Genomic DNA, 17,822 nt, shown 5'->3' with positions numbered 1-17,822 from the left:
GACCCCAGGGCTGTGAGATCAAGCCCCACCCTGGGCGCTCAGCAGAGTCTGCTTGAGATTCTCCCCTCTTCCACCTTCTCCTACTTGTGCTCACTCACTCGCACTTCTCTAATAAAAAAAAAAAAAACTTAAAAAAAAAAAAAAGCAACCAAAAACCCCCTTGACATGAAAGCTGTCAAGTGGCTTCTTGTAAAAAAACAAAAACAAAACAAAAAAAAACAAAAAAAAAAAATGCATGATGTGTGTAAATGTGACATAATTCCCTTTCTATACTTCATTAGCAAAACTGTCATCTAAAAGTAATAAAAAGAATATCTGGACCAATAATTACATACAACTATTATCAAAAAGATAAGAGATGCGGGGCGCCTGGGCGGCACAGCGGTTAAGCGTCTGCCTTCGGCTCAGGGCGTGATCCCGGCGTTATGGGATCGAGCCCCACATCAGGCTCCTCTGCTGTGAGCCTGCTTCTTCCTCTCCCACTCCCCCTGCTTGTGTTCCCTCTCTCGCTGGCTGTCTCTATCTCTGTCAAATAAATAAATATACTCTTTAAAAAAATTAAAAAATAAAAAAAATAAAAAAATAAAAAAGATAAGAGATGATAATGTTGGCAAGGATGCGCACAGTCAGTAGAATATAAATTGGTAGAGCCACCATGGAAAACAGTATGGAGTATCCTCAAAAAGTTAGAAGTATCATCATGATCCCGCAATCCGACATCTGGGTATATCTCCAAAGGAGATGAAAATAGGACAATGAAGAGGTACTGACCTCCCACAATAGCCAAGATATAAACAATGGATGAATGAATAAAGATTGGGGGGGGTGTAAAATGGAATGTTATTTGGCCAGGTGAAATAAAGAAACCCTGCCATTTGCAACAACATGGGTAAACCTCAAGGGCATTAGGCTAAGCGGGATTAGCCAGAGAAAGACAAATCAAATACTGCATGGTACCACTTCCATGTGGACTCTTAAAGAAAAAAAAGTCAGACTCATAAAAACAGGGTAGAAAAGAGGTTGCCAGGCGCTAGGGGAAGTGAGAAAAAGAGAGATTGGTAAAAGGGTACAAAAACTTCCAAGCTATAAAATGAAAAAGGCTGAACATCTAATGTCAAAACCATGGTAACTGTATTATATAACCGAAATTTGCTAGGAGAGTAGAACTTACATGTTCTCACCAAAACAAATAAATAAACCAAACATGTGAGACGATGGGTATGTTAATTAACTAGATGAGGGAAACCCTTTCATAATATATGCATATATGAAATCAAAATGGATACTTGAAATATTTGACAATTTTATAGGACAATTATCCCTCAGTAAAACAGAAATAAAAGGAAAAAAAACAAACAGCGCTATCTGATATTCAAGTTGATTAAACAGTAACAACATACAAATATATATCTGCCCTTGTCTCCCCACACTCTCAACCTCCGCTCAGGCCTATTGTTTTCAGACTTTAGAATCTTCTTATAAAAGTTACTGAACCATTAATTATTGTACACAGATCCCTGTTTTTGTCGTCTTCCTCAAATTCTCCATGCTTTGTTCAGTTTACTAAAGGAGCAGTCTACAGGAAAAAGCATTACCCTTAAAATTTAAAAAAAAAAAAAAAGGCTATTCTCAAGTCAAAATAAAAATCTAAACATCACCAGAGTAATAAGCTAAGTGTACAGAGAGTGCATTTCAAGTGAATTTTGTCTGATTTTAAAAGGCTTAGTTATTGGGGTACCTGACAGCTCATTCGGTTAAGCATCCGACTCTTAATTGTGGCTCAGGGCCATGAAATCAAGCCCCATGTTGGGCTCAGAGCTCAGCCTGGGGTCTGCTCGGCCCTCTCCCTCTGCTCCCCCACCCCACCCCGCTCGTGCTCGCTCACTCTCTCTAAAATAGAATTAAATCTTTAAAAAAAAAAAAAAAAGCTTACTTATTGTCTCCCTACCATTTGTAAATGTCCCTGTTCATGTCAATATAAAAACTCAAGACGCTAAGAACCAAGATGGAAGCTTTACTTTAGAAACTCCATGGGTTTGGTGCATTTACTCAGTGCCAAATGACAAAAAGGATCCTGGAAGACATTCCTAATCGTCACTGAATTGAAAAATGAAAAGCTGCTTCACAAACATAATAGAAATTAATATAATGAGTGAAGAACATAATGACACTTGCAAAAGAATGCCAGTATCTTTGATTCAAATAATCTGACTCCACCCATCAAAAGCCAGAGTTCTAATCCTATCTCCTAATACCAATAACCAATACCTACGTAATTTTAAAATAGGTATGAAAAAGAAAAAAAAAAAGTACACTGATAACATCATAAACTAAACCTGAAGAGAAAAATAAATGGGTAAAACATTTTTTTAAAAACATCTAAGGGCCACACGGAAGTCAGTTATTATCAGCTGCTATCTTACCAGATCCAAAGCATAGGTTTAAGAGGAGCCCTTGTACTGGTCACTTCCAGAATAAATAGGGTAGTCAAATAATTTAAAATGCACATACTGGGGCGCCTGGGCGGCATAGCGGTTAAGCGTCTGCCTTCGGCTCAGGGCGTGATCCTGGCGTTCTGGGATCGAGCCCCACATCAGGCTCCTCCACTAGGAGCCTGCTTCTTCCTCTCCCACTCCCCCTGCTTGTGTTCCCTCTCTCGCTGGCTGTCTCTATCTCTGTCAAATAAATAAATAAATAAAAATCTTTAAAAAAAAAAAATAAAAAAATAAAATGCACATACTGTAGCTAAGTTATCTGCTTTCTAACAGAAACAATTTCACTCACACATTTAAAAAAAAAAGAATTATAATAAAGTGAAAATTTCTTTTCACATTGAAATTTGGAGTTACCTGCTGGCAATGTAAATGTTACAAGGTCAGTTAGAAAATAGCAAGCAAAATCCCCCTTTCTCTGATGAAGAGAGGCAGCTATCTCTCGCCGGATCTGCTCTGTCAGTTCAGGACACACCATTGCTGGAATACACTTTGCTGCTTGTTGAGACACCTTAAATACAAAAGAAACTTTCCTCTGCATCTCATTTATCATTAACAAAAGCAGAAAACAACAGTATTTAAGAGAAATCACCAAACCTTCCCAGCAACTCAGGATGTTGTTTAGTTTTAAAACAGATTAGGGATTATTTCTCCTCACTAGGGGAAGTATGTTTCAGTACAACTTTCCAGGAAAATAGCCATAAAAATGCTTTACCTTCTGACTCAGGAAATTCACTTCTTAGGAATTTATCCCAAGGAAATATATAAAGATTTAGATAAAAACTTATGTAAAATGGTGCTGCTCACAATGTTCATCCTAGGACAGGGAGGGAGGAACGAAAACCACCTAAGTAAGACTAAGCATCATGCCCGCAATAAAAGCATTCTTAAAAAAAAGGAAATTCCAGCTTCCGGGAGAAAGAGGAAAGTACACACACTCTTCTCCTGCTGAGTGAAGAATACTTCGAGTACCCTGACACGGAATAAAGAAAGCATGATATTTTTAGAGGGTTAGTTTCCACTGACTTCAAACCCCTCCCCATTTGTTATAACTCTGAATATTAAAAAAAGCACTGGCTTCTCCAAGTGTAGAACAGACAACAACCCTTGGAAGTACAGCCAGCCTGTCAGGAATGAAATGGGAACAGTGACGTAGCTGGTGAGCGCTATGACAGAGAACTTCTAAGCAAGGGCATGGCTAAAACTTTCCTTTTCTCTTTGATGTTGGATAGCATCAAATGATGCAAAATTATTATTTTACATTTAAGTTGTATTCCTTTTGTGGAGCTCAAAATATCTGCATAGGAAGAATTCTGAAATGAAAGGTGAGTATCTGCTGGAGAGGAAATGAGTCTGGTGTGAAGCCTGAGTGAACCAGTCAGCTCTGTTCTGTTGTCAGGATAGACCACAGCCACGAACCTGAACAGCCTTTCCTACCCTTCATCTCTAGCCTCTTCAACCTTATGTCTCTCAACCATCTCCCTAGCCTGGTAATTCTTAACTTAGGGCACACGAACTTGGGAGGACCTGTGAACCTGAATGGGAATTTTCATTAAATTTAAATCCTTCAGGGGCGCTTGGGTGGCTCATATGGTTAAACGTCTGCCTTCAGCTCAGGTCATGATCTCTGAGTCTCTGGGATGGAGCCCCAAGTTGGGCTCCCAACTCAGGAGGGAGTCTGCTTCTCCCTCTCCCCCTGCCCATGCTCTCTCTCTCTGTATCTGTCTCAAATGAATAAATAAAATCTTTTAAAAAGAAATTTAAATACTTCATTTTCACTAACCTCCTGTATTTAAAATGCATTCTCTTATATATCACAAATCTAATATTCTGAAAAAACCATCATTTCAATATAACTGATTTTCACTGCAATCTTACTTTTATTTTAGGCATGTAAAAAACCATATGAAAAGGAGTCCATAGGTTCCACCAGACTACCAACAGAGTCCATGACCTAAAATCCAATTAAAACCCCTGCCCCAGATATATGCATCCCCCAAAATATAACGTTCTCCTGGTCTCATCCCAAAGTACTTGGCTCTGTGCTCTCTGCAGGCACATCCCTTAGTCCAATCTCCCTACTGGCCCCTTCAATTCTGTCCTCTGGAGTGTCCACTCCACTGAGATGACATTCCACAATCAATTTTGTTCTTTCCCTGGAAATCCACCCTGCTCCCACCTGTCCCACAATATACCATGGTCGGTCTATGTGTTCCAGAGCATACGGCAAAAATGATGTTATGTCGCTTCCTAAATTAAATTAGGTTCCATCTAGAAGACCCTGAAGCTTCCATTTGAGTCAGTCTCTTGTGCCCTTTGTCTCTTGGATCACTTGTTCTGGTGAAACCTGCCCTCTGGAGGGACCCACGTGACCAGGATTTGAAGCCTCCTGCCACCAGTCATTCAAGTGTGCTTGGAACCAGATCCTCTCACCCCAGTCAAGCCTTTTGACCACTGCAGCTCTAAAAATGTGACTGTAAGCTCCTGAGGCCTTGAGCCAAAATCATTCAGCAGACCAGCTCCTGCATTCCCTACACTCAGAAACCGCGTGAAGTTAACAACTGTTTGTTGTCTAAAGCTAAGTGGAGGTGATCTGTTAGGCAGTAAATAGTAAGTACCCTGGGGTTCTACTGCCTTCCCACTGTTAGTCCCCAGATGTTCTTAGGAGGTCAATGACTTATGACAGTCCCTCCAACTTTCCACAGCCTTCTACCAAGTCCAAGAACCCCTCAAAGGACTTGAACCTTGATTCACAGCGGCCGTCTCTATCCTGTCTCACGCCACCACCGGGAACTACAGCTCCACACGCTGGCCCTGCCAATACACAACGCAAATAGAGCCAGACCTCAAATACTACAGTAACTACCTCTAACTGTTCCATCCCGTTCCAGAACTCTGGTCCTTCTAATCACACTGCTACTTTTCAAACAGTCCCTTTTTCTATCCACAGTAAGCCCACCCTTTGTTTTCACCATGACTATCACTCAAGCCCTTCCCTTCCTCTTTTTGGTGCTCTGGAGTCACTGGACTCTTACCAAACCGAACAATGCCTAGCCATTTCAATCATGTTTTCAGGTAACCTTCATATTCCTTAATCCCTCCTAGCGCTTTGTACATAATAGTTCCCAATATTGGCAAATTTGAATATGCATACCATAGAAGACGTATATTGACAAAATTTGAATCTACAACTGATCTGACTCCCTGCACTTTTACTTTATTTCTCTTATCATTAAAAGAATTACCTGGATAATATGGTCACATCCTGAATCGTTCACCTGCAATCCTTTGTGACATCTGTGTAGTTATCTAAGCTGGAGAGCTCAGAACCAACTTGATCCCTCTCTCTCCATGACTCCCCATAGCCAGCCGATTCACTTAATCTTGACTCCATCCCCACCAGCTCTCTCAAACCAGCCCACTTCCTTCCACTGCCATTGCCACCCTATACTGGCAGGGCAGAGCGTTTGCCAGCATCACGCGGTGCTATCATACCGAAGCTTCCCGCTCTCCTATCCACAGAAGCCTAAAGAACCTCTGATCTGGTCACTCCCCTGCCCCTCTCCCTAACACTCTGCACAGTCTGTTCACTGCCCTAGGAACAATCTTCCAGTTCCCGGCCCTAGAAGATCCTTCACAATGCTTCCCTTACCAGTTCCCAATCACCATCACAGTCACGCTGAGTAGCTGCAAGCTCCTGAACTCACCACAAACACTACCACCAGGGCCTCTGAATAAACGGTTTCCTCAACTCCCTTCTCTCCTCCACCCACTCATGAGGCTAACTCCTACTTCTTCAGATCTCCACTACAATGTTACCTGCTCTGAATAAGGTAAGGTATGCCAAAATACTTTTCAAAGTACTCCCACAGCACCTGGCATTTACATCTATGAGAACACACACTGTACAGAATTACCTGTTTATTTCTCTACTTTTCTGGATACTCAATGAAGGAAGAGCCAATGTCTTCACAATTACATCCCTTTTTAGCACCATACCTAGCACACAGTACGTACTCAATAAATATTAGTTGAAAGAATAAATGAAAGATACATTCTAGTGTTTTTTTTAACCAAACAGATTATTCAAATATTTGGCAAAATGTCCAATTTTAAAAGCATCTACCCTTAGGAATTATATACTGTTGAAGCCTCAAGTTTAGTGTGAATCTATAAAGGAAGTAAAAGAAATCTAAAACATATAAGAACGGTTTAGAAAAACATTACATCAAATATGAAAACTAATGAACACATTTCCTTCATATAAAACATTTAACCAAAATGCCATACTCACCTCTGTAAGCAGTATTGCTAGCATATCCTGCCTCTGAAAACGTATAGCCAGGTGTACGAGAGTGTAGCCAACATCGAAAGCAGAAGGACGGTTCAGCAAGCGCACTTCATCTGCAGTGAGCTGACGTGCGATGTCCCCTCCTGATGACTTGTATGCTTCTATAGCAGCTAAATCACCTTCTACAACCCCTACAACAAGCAGCAAGATAGAAAAGAGTTTATTTCTATTTTTCTTCAAAAAGCATAAACCTGTTGCATTCACTCTAAACCCTTTTAAGTGTTTCTCTAGGATTTCTGGACCCTGGGACAACATTTAAATGTCCTAAAGAATATTAAAGAAAACTGGTGTATTCCTCTTCCCTAAATTTCTCTCCAGAACTAGAACTACCTATTTAGATACTTACCTTCACATCAGCACTGGCTCCATACTTGAGGCTTGGAGGAATCATTAAACTAGATTAATTGGATCAAAGATCAGTAATCCTAGTATGAAAAACTAGACTTTACAAAAGACACTAAACTCCTGTTCTGGTCCTGACTTTTCAGAAACCAAGGAGACGGGGATGTGCTTCCTGTTGGCTTTGGGCTCTCTTGCCCTTTACAACTGCATGTTTTAAGCTGAATCAAAACAAATGCTGAACCTTCCATATTGCTGTTTAGCTATGAAACAATTCAGAGCAAGTAAAATGATTTTCAATGTAAGTTAAAGTTAGCAACATTTTTATTTCAGAGCCTCTCAAAGCCAAGTCTCCCTTACATTCATTAAGTATTAATACAGTAAAACTTGAACCAGATGAGTTAGAATAAAAAATACGCTAAGAGGGGCGCCTGGGTGGCACAGTCGTTGGGCATCTGCCTTTGGCTCAGGGCGTGATCCCGGAATTCTGGGATCAAGCCCCGCATCAGGCTCCTCCGCTATGGGCCTGCTGCTTCCTCTCCCACTCCCCCTGCTTGTGTTCCCTCTCTGGCTGGCTGTCTGTCAAATAAATAAATAAAAATCTTTAAAAAAAAAAATATGCTAAAAGAAAACATTACAAGCCAGTTGATAAAACAAGTATCACTTCTTCCAAATTCATAAAGAACTTTCTGTTCCCACTAAACCACGTCACTAAGCTTAACACAAATTAAAATTAGGTGAAGACAGTAATCCTATTTACTAGGCAGTACAGTACACATCTATGAATAAACAGCCTTGGCAAAATATAAAGGTGTAGGTAAGCTTCAAATTTAACCACAAATAGTGTTACAAACGCATGCACACACACGCGCGCGCGCCAAGACTGTAGGACCAAATAATTTTAAGTGTGTCCTAAGTTATATCAGGAAAAAAATCTGTTGGGTAAAACGCTAATACCAGCTAAAAATATTCTTAGTGTATTTTTTAAAAAAACATTTTTTTATTGCCATCTTGAATTAGGAATTAAGAGAAATAAGGCTACTCCTTGGAGTATAACAGATTGGTACAATGCAACACTTTCTCCCAGTTATTAAAAATAGCAAAACTTTAAAATAATTTAATTCCCATGTTCACTGAATGCCCATGACATGCAAAGCACTGTGCTAGGCAATGTGAGTAACACAGATAGTAAAAACATGATTCCTATATGCAAGACAGTCCTTTCTCATCACATCTGTGGGCCAAAAAAGACCAGCTTCAAAAGTTTTCAGACTGTGGTCAAAGATCCTTTCTGCAAATCTAGACCCACTCCCCCAAAAAAGACATCCTGCTGCTGACACAGACATTTTTCAGGTGAAGAAATCCGTGATATCAAATGACAACACCTTCTTACAGGAACTTTTATTTTCAAGGCCACATAGGTTAATTAATACATTCTTCAATATAAGGGGCACCTGGGTGGCGCAGTCATTAAGCGTCTGCCTTCGGCTCAGGGGGTGATCCCGGTGCTCTGGGATCGAGTCCCACGTCAGGCTCCTCCGCTAGGAGCCTGCTTCTTCTTCTCCCACTCCCCCTGCTTGTGTTCCCTCTCTCACTGGCTGTCTCTATCTCTGTCAAATAAATAAATAAAATCTTTAAAAAAAAAAATACATTCTTCAATATAAACGCCTAAGTACAGCTGTCACCCCCACCCGCAATACGGAAAAGGCTTTAAAACACCCTTAGGAGGCCAAGTGCCCTGGAGAATCATCAGGGCTAAAACGTGATACTGTTGGCAGGAATCTTCTCAAAAGGGCAAGACTTAAGAATAGACAAATAAAAACAAATCTATGGTTAAAGAGTCAAGTACACAAAGAACTCTCAAATTTCTGCTTAATTTGTTTTAATGAACAGATGAGAATAATCAAAGAAAGATCGTAACTTATGAATAACTCATGTGTTCATCTCTCTAGAACTAAATATGCCCTGCTCTGTTTCCTTCTGTGTATATGTATTTTCGTATGAAGGCAAGTACTTTTCATGTTAGTCTTATCAAAGCTGTCACTATTTCTGGGTGCCTTCAGTATCACTGCACCTTTTACAGTTTTTAAGCTGTAAAATATATATTTATAAAATATGTATTTGTAAAATTTCTTTATATGACAGAAGAAAAGCCACCCAAAGACCAAAAAGACTGGTCGATTTACCTGAGAAGATACAGAGGAAGAACCGCACAGAACATACATACATCCGTATACCTATTTAGGCACGTGCATGTGTGTGCAGGCACACACCTTCTTTTGTTCCCAAAGACAAAGATGACTCCCAACCAACTTCTAAATCACTGTCTTCACTATTTTTAGCTAACTCACCATACAGCTGATGTCTGGAAGAATCTCATCTTAGAAATTCTTGCTTAAGAATTCATTTCCTCTGTCACGTTTGTAAGGGGAGGAGGGGGTACAGACCAAATAGCACAAGGAAGTTGACAAACTGTACTTTGGAATTATGACTTACAATGTCACCCAGTCTGCCTTCAAATTAAGCCTTTTTTTTTTAAAATATAAATAGGACTTCAATTGGTGAATTGCAAAATATATGAATTCTATTTCAATAAACAAGATACATATAAACAAAAACAGGATTTTTATTTGTCTAAATCCAAAATACCGTAACAATTACTTCCCTCAACCGCAAACTGTGCATTGAACTGCAGACAGGGTATGCTGCCACTCCCCAGCATGGAGTAAAGCCAGGAGGGCAGAAAATGAGGATGAAGAGAATAGAGAGTTTGTGCTCTATTCTTCACGGCAAAAAATCCTCCAAATCTTCTAGAACATGAAAAACACAAAGATAAGTATAGGCACAAAGTAATATTTTAAAGAAAAATATTTTATCATCTAATGTTTTGGGAATATAGGATTCCGTTTTCATTAACAATAATTAAGAACTTAGTTTCAGTTAGCAGTGAGTTTTTCAGCTACAAAGACAAGTACATTTATTACAAATTTCATGAGACTGTTACTGAACCTGTCCGAATATTCAGTCTATCTTTATGACACAATGTTCAAAGACAGCTATTGATTAAAGTTTGCACAGTTTCATGACAGATGGGTTTTCACTGTAAGCAGGGTACTTAAAAGGATTTGGTCCACACTTAGATAAGGTAAAGTTTTAGCTACCAAATGTTTTCTACTTAGGGGGACAAAGTATAAGATTATACATAAAACAACTTACAAAATGTCTTTGAGTTCTTCACATAACATTTTTACCACCTCTAATATCAGGGGATAAAGGAAAGTAGGAAGAGGGGAAAAGAGCTGGTAAGTAGGAAAAGACAGCAAAATAAACACAAGGGGTAAAATCTCACTTCATGTAACAATGACCAGGAAAAATCAGAACAGCTCCAATGGAAGAGATGTGATACATACATGCTTCCTAGTTACTGACCTCTCACACTGCCTCCAAGAGAGTAACTGAAGCATCTTTCTTTTAATATGTTTTCTGAGAATTTAACAAACGTCTATTACACGTTCTGTCCCTTCTTCTTCCGTGCTATGGAAGCAAATTAAAAGGACAGCTGAAGGTACTCTAAGATTAACTTTATGAAACTAACCTACAGTATCATCAAACATTCAAAACTGACTGAATGAAATAAAGACACAACCAACTAAGCAGGGGTGCATAATTACAGATAATGCACAATGTTAATATACTTTTAAAAACATTAAGACCCAAGAGTAAATGAAAGTTACTACATCTTACAAAACTATAAAGTTTTTTTTTTTTTTTTTTAAGTTCACACTGTTCTAGAAGCTGGGCCAGGAGTGGAATTTAACATATTTTGAAGCCACAGGTCACAACTCACTGGGGACTTCACAGCTACTATGGAACTCCGTTGGTTAGAATATGGAGCTGGCTCATAGATGTTTAGAAAACAGACTTATTTTTTTCCCCCATATATGGCACAGTTTTCAAAGTTTTGCCTTATTTTCTTTTATGACATAAAATCATAATGGTAACTAACTTTGAAAAGAATGCCAAATGGTAAAAAAAAAGCCAGGACTTACCTGAGCCCACATGGGCCAGCTCAACACTACCCTGGAGTTCTATGGTAGCTGTGACATCACAGCATGGTTTATGCTGTGGGGTCAAGGTGGACTTGGAGTCAGCTGGCACAATTTCAGGAGCCCTTAAAGAGAAAAGTTAGTTTTAAGTGGTAATGTTCACAATGTGCTTTACCATGGTCAGTAGAAAGATGCAGATGCGCTGGCTACAATGTCTGGATAGTTGTCCTCTACCCAGAAGTTCATTCACGTAAGTGGTTTTGCATTATTAAAAAACAAACAAACAAACAAAAACAAAAAACCTATACCACCCAGTAATACTTTTTCTTTATATTCCTAACCATTTAGCTATAGTTCGATCATGAACTTGCCTTAGATATTCATATTCAGAGCTAACTCCTTCAATACTCAAACATGAGCTTCTTTTTAAATAAAATGACCTCGATATTTTTTAAGTAGATCTTCAAGTAGGCAAAAGCTCAGCAGCAATCCCAGGAATAGCGTGAGCAGCCCAGACCACCTCCTAGAGGCATTATTCACATAATAACCAATGGCAGCAAGTCAAAATGTACCACTTCTATTCCTAGAATAGCGCTATAGAACAACAGCCTTTTCAAAAACTGAGGTGAAAATCACAAACTGGAAATAAATTCTTTATACTGTATCAAGATGAGCTTCTATTCAAATTCAGTCAATAAACTCACTCCATTATGAAAACATCCTCTTTAAAGATTCAATGATAGAAAAGTCAAAATAATCTCTAACTAAGGCCTTCAACTATTCTATTATCAATCATAACAAACTATGCCAAATATAATTTATACTTTGGAGCTCTTACATCTTTACATCTCTGATTAGACTATTATAACAACCCAACTGCTGTAGAAATATAAATTCCCAAAGTCATGAAAAAATACCTGAATCGATAGATACCTTCAGAAAAAAGAAGATCTCACCATGCAGGAAGAAGTACTGCTGAAAGCAACACAGAAGGATTTAAAGGAACAGGTCTCAAAGTTATCTTTGGGAAGGGGATCAGAGATGAGGGCCAGTGTTAACAGTTAAAGAAGATGAACGTGGGTTTGAATTACAAAGGTCACTGAAAATATTGCCCAAAGAGTCAAGTGAGGGGATATTAGGTTCTTAAAAACCTGGAGTTCCAGTTATATAAAACAGTATATGTCAAAACCACATTCGCCACTGAAATCAAGTCCCAAAAGTTTTCTGACAGCAAATAAAAATTTCGCCTGCAATAACGCCAAGTTATCCTGGCTGAATCTGAAACCAAATTTTAGACTTTTAGAATTATACTATTTTAGGCAGGCCTGGAGGGACTACTGAACAGTCTAGCCCACTCTCTTTTACAAGTCATGGAAGAGTTTATAAAGGGAAGAACTCTTATGACATATAACATTACACCGTTGATAGTATGTCCATGTAACTCTTCTTCTAGCCAAAGATACTGATAGAATTAAGACAGAATCATCAAAAGAGAAGAGATGTTAAAAAGTTACTTAGTCCGGGGCGCCTGGGTGGCACAGCGGTTAAGCGTCTGCCTTCGGCTCAGGGCATGATCCCGGCGTTATGGGATCGAGCCCCACATCAGGCTCCTCTGCTGGAAGCCTGCTTCTTCCTCTCCCACTCCCCCTGCTTGTGTTCCCTCTCTTGCTGGCTGTCTCTATCTCTGTCAAATAAATAAATAAAATCTTTAAAAAAAAAAAAAAAGTTACTTAGTCCATCTTGATAAGGTTCCCAGGTAGAAGCACAAAACAAGAAAGTTCCTGTGATTTGCCACTGCAAGAGAAAGTTCCACAGCTTCAGTACACACCCACGGCCACACAAGTGTCCATATAAGCAGAGAGGCAGATTTTCCAAAAATATTTCAGGCCCATATATCCAACAATCCATTAGACAGCCTCACTACATCCTGTCTAAAACTGAACTTCACATCTCCTATGTTTAGGAAAAAATGATCCAACCCAAGTGTCCAAACCAAAACCCTGGGCATCTTTCTTAACTCCTCTCCCCTCAACCCCCATATCAATTTTGCCAAGTTTTGTCAATCCTGACTTTTAAGTCTCTCTCAAATACATCCCCCACCCCATCTCCACTGCCTCTATCCTAGGTCAAGCCTGCACTCTCCCTCACTAAGATTACTGTAATGTTCTCTTTTTAGTGGTTAGCTTGCCTGTAGTGCTGTTCCCTTCCAATCCAGTCTCCATACTATGACTGGAGTGATCTTTCTAAACCACAAATCTGATTAAGGCAGTCTCCTTCCGAATGTTTACCACGTTAAGAGCTAAACTCCTTAACCAGGTCCACAGGCCTTGAAAGGTCCAGCATTACCCCACAACATCACCCCACAGCATTACCCCGCAGCTCCCACACTACACATCAACCAGGCTAACTCCATCGGTTTGTTCTCTTAACTCTGAGGTCTTAACACATGCAATTCCCTCAGATCAAAACACTCTTCCCTCCTCTCTTTAAGGTTTTGGCTGAGATGTCACTTCCTCCCAAAAGCCCTCTCCAGATCTTCAAATGAGATCAGGGTATACACTCCTCTAGCGCCTTATCCTTCCTCTACTAAACTTATCACGTTATACTGACTTACTGAATTTTATCTTCCTCTACCAGAGCACAAGCTCACCGAGGGTCATGACTTCTTTCACAATGCTTGGGAAAACACTCCAAGAATATCTAAGTGTGAAAATAAATGGACCAACAAAGAAAAGGCAAAAACTAAGTCAATTTTGGAAAGCAACCAGAGGGTGGAACAGTATGAACATTTGCCTTATCAGATTTTTAAATACAGAATAAAGCCATAATTACTTAAGCAAAAGTAGGATACTGATGTAAAAAACAAAAATCAAAATAAAGAGCATCAAAACAAATGTTGTAGAATCATTTTATGTATAAAAGAACCACCCAAATCCAAGGGGAAATAATTTATTTAATAAATCATACTAGTGGAATTTAGAAAAATATTTTAATTCTTAGTTCAATCTGAAAGACTGTGTGAGACAACAAAGTGTCATTAATACAATTCTTACCACACTTTTAAAAGGGGGGGGGAAGAGAAGAAAATCTGCAGCAAATATGACTGGTACGAGTTTTTAGCGTAAGTATTTACATTCAGATTTCATATAACTTGCTAAAAATAAAAGGAAAATGAACAGAAGACATAAATCAACAATTCACAGGGAAAAATACAAACGACTAAACAAGACAGTACACCTCCCTTACTAATAAACCCCAGCAAAGATCCAGCCACAACATCACTCTGACCCCGCTGATGGGATACAATCCGCACAGTTCTTCCAGGCAGCCCTTTACCAACATGCATATGTTCATATTATTTGATCATGTAATTCCACCTCAGGGAACCTAAGAGAACAGAAATGCTGACAATTTTGCTCAGCAAAACATTACCAGAATAAAAAATGTTCAAATGACCCAAAAGGCTAAGTAAGGGGCAAGTTAAAGTATAGCAACTTAATGTCCTATTACATATTCATTCTTCAAAAGACAAAAACATTTCAATTACTTCAAAATATAAAGTTCAACAAAAAAAGTACAATTTCAATTACATAAAAATAAGTAAATGTAAAAAAACTGAAAATACACAATAACATGGCTGATTTCCTCTAGACCTGGATGCTTTGCATTATTATTTTTTCATAGCTTTTCTTATCTCAAATATTCTCCAATGAGCATGCTCTGCTTTGGTTATTTAAAAGAAACAAACTCTCATATACTGTTCCAAGAAGTCAGTACCTAATGTCTACACTTAATGAAACAAGAAGACTGGTGTGTCCATCCATAGATGAGCAAAGTGTGGTATATACATACAATATTATTCAGCCTTAAAAAGGAAGCAAATTCTGACATGTGCTGCAACATGAATGAACTCTAAAGACATTACACTAAATTACACAAGCCAGTCACAAAAGGACAAACACCAAACACCGTATGATTCCACTTATGTGAGGGACCACAAGCAGCCAAATGCACAGAGAGAGAAACTAGAGTGGTGGTTGCCAGGGGCTGGGGGAGGGGGAAATGGGATCGCTTGGTCATGGATACAGAACTAGTTTTGCAAAATGAAAAAAGTTCCAGAGACGGATGGTGGTGATGGCTGCACAATATGAATGTACTTAATGCCACCGATGTACACTTAAAAATGGTTATGATGGCGGGGCGCCTGGGTGGCACAGTCAGTTAAGTGTCGATTCTTCGTTTTGGCTCAGGTGGTGATCTCACGGTCCTGAGACTGAGCCCCGTGTTGGGCTCCAGGCTTAGTGGGGAGTCTGCTTGAGATTCTCTCTCCCTCTCCCTGCCCCTCCTGTTTGTGCTTTCTCTAAAATAGATAAATCTTTCTTTAAAAATGGTTCAGATGGCAAATTTTGTTACATGTATTTTACCACACTTAAATTTTTTAAAAAGAGAAAAAATGATACAAGGACACAATTCAGACATATCAAAAGTGCTGCTTCAAACATTATCACCTATGTAGGATTCCTCCCCCCAAAAGAGATAAAGTATTTTAATTTAATCTAGTAATTTCCAAACTGAATGTCATTCTGTGAAAAAATTGCCTGGGCTCTTCTGAAAATATTTATCTCATGAAAGAGTAAATAAAAAAAGAAAACCAAAAACCTGAGGCACTGTTCAGATACAAGGAGGCTAACAAGAGAACACTAATAGATAAAATGTACAATCCTTGATTGAATGGGATTGGAGCAATAGCGATTAGTGAAAATGAATATGGACTTTGAATATTAAATTTTCTAGATAATCATATTATGTAGTTATGCAGGGAAATGTCTCTGTTTTTGAGACATACATGCTGAACTATTTAGGGGCAAAATGTCACGACATCTGCAACTACGTCTCTCAAATGGTTCAAGAAAAACAGACAAATAAGAGTAAATGTGGCAAGGTATTAACAACTGGAAAATCTAGGTCAAAGGCATATAATACAGTTATACTTGCAACTTTTCTGGTTTTGAAATTTCTCAGAATAAACTTTTTTATTGATGGGGGAAAAAGTTGTCTCTGCACAGCAGGACTGGGGGTGAAAAAAAGAAAAACCATTGCTTTTCTTTATAAACTCTTCCCTCTCTATTGCTTGATTTTTTTAATGTGCATAGTTTCCTTTAGTAAATGTTTTAAATTAAGTTATTTTATGGTAAGTAGTAAAGTTCGCTGGAGTCTAAACACATCTTTTTGGGGTTTTTTTGTTTGTTTGTTTTTTTTAAGATTTTATTTATTTATTTGACAGAGATAGAGACAGCCAGTGAGAGAGGGAACACAAGCAGGGGGAGTGGGAGAGGAAGAAGCAGGCTCCTAGTGGAGGAGCCTGACGTGGGACTCGATCCCATAACGCCGGGATCACGCCCTGAGCCGAAGGCAGACGCTTAACCGCTGTGCCACCCAGGCGCCCCTAAACACATCTTTTTGTATTTAATATTTAAGCAACAACACATTTGGATTTCATAATTCAATGTGGTCATTTAAAATAATGCTTTTAAAAAATGAAAGCCTTTACCTAAATCAATGATGCATATTCAAATGTCAGTACCACAGACTCAAAAATCACCTGACGGACTCCCTTTCTCAGCATAAGGCGGCACATTAGTTGGCAGGCCAATGTACTCAATCATTTCCAAAAGACAGCAATTGCGTCTCAGACCAAAGGCAACCAGAAGTATGCCACAAGGGTTCTATTTCTGCCATTTCCATCCATTTGACTTGAAAGACACACTAATTCCTGGAAGCTTCTCATCCCAGGTGTCAGGAAGCACTTTCAAAGCCAGCATGAACTGGCCAGGGGAAAGCAAGCATGTGCATGTTCCCTACTGATTAGAATCTTTGACATGGCTGAGAATTATCGCAATTTCTTAAAAATCATAACATAAAATTTTACTTTATATCCAGAGTTCCAATCACAAAAGAAAATCTTGTGGAAACTTGTGGAGAAGTCTTGTGGAAAATCTTAGAAACTTGAAGAAAAACAAGACAAAAGCTATCGGAAGAGATACTCCATTCACAGTGCTAAAAATAATTCCATTACCTATAATATTAACTACCTTGGATAGGAAGGAGATCCAGAAGCCAGAATGTGTATGGAGTGAAAAGACACCTCGCTTTTGATAACTACACACACGCCCCCAGAAGAGTATCACAGAGAGTTAACCAAGGACGTACAAGGCATTGCCGGCACTAGAGCAGCTACGTTCCTTTTATGGATGCAGCGCCACAGATCTGCGCGTGTGTTTTGGATTCTATGAAAAGCTTTCAATAGAATATTTTAACAAACCATTTTTATTTTTTTATGCCTTTTTTTTTAATGTGATGATTTTAAATGTCAAAGACTATTAAGACACAAGATCTTTTTTCGGGTCCTACCTGTATTAAGGGAATAAAAGCAAAAGTATTAAGGGAAAAAGGACTCTAAAGCAGAGGAGTATCTTTCAGTAAAACACTCAGTCTCATACCAATACAAAATCAAGCTCATACTCAAACAAAATGATTCATTAGCATCCTGGAATAAATCCAGCACTTAAAAAATAACCATAACCTAAATCTATC

At 38.9% G+C, this 17,822-nt stretch overlaps 1 protein-coding gene across 1 annotated transcript in view; it reads right to left on the bottom strand.

Annotated features, from left to right (window-relative positions):
• The window catches only part of ZRANB1 (zinc finger RANBP2-type containing 1), a 38,976-nt gene that overhangs the window by 10,498 nt on the left and 10,656 nt on the right, over positions 1-17,822 (bottom strand). The window contains 2 exon segments of the mRNA XM_034663404.1: positions 2,850-3,003; positions 6,787-6,974. Coding sequence (XP_034519295.1) covers positions 2,850-3,003; positions 6,787-6,974 — 342 coding nt within the window.

The sequence above is a fragment of the Ailuropoda melanoleuca genome, chromosome 6, assembly GCF_002007445.2.
Source record: "Ailuropoda melanoleuca isolate Jingjing chromosome 6, ASM200744v2, whole genome shotgun sequence".
In the NCBI taxonomy this organism is placed as follows: Eukaryota; Metazoa; Chordata; class Mammalia; order Carnivora; family Ursidae; genus Ailuropoda; species Ailuropoda melanoleuca.
Note: the sequence above shows the minus strand (reverse complement) of the source record. Positions and strands in the feature narration are given on the sequence as shown.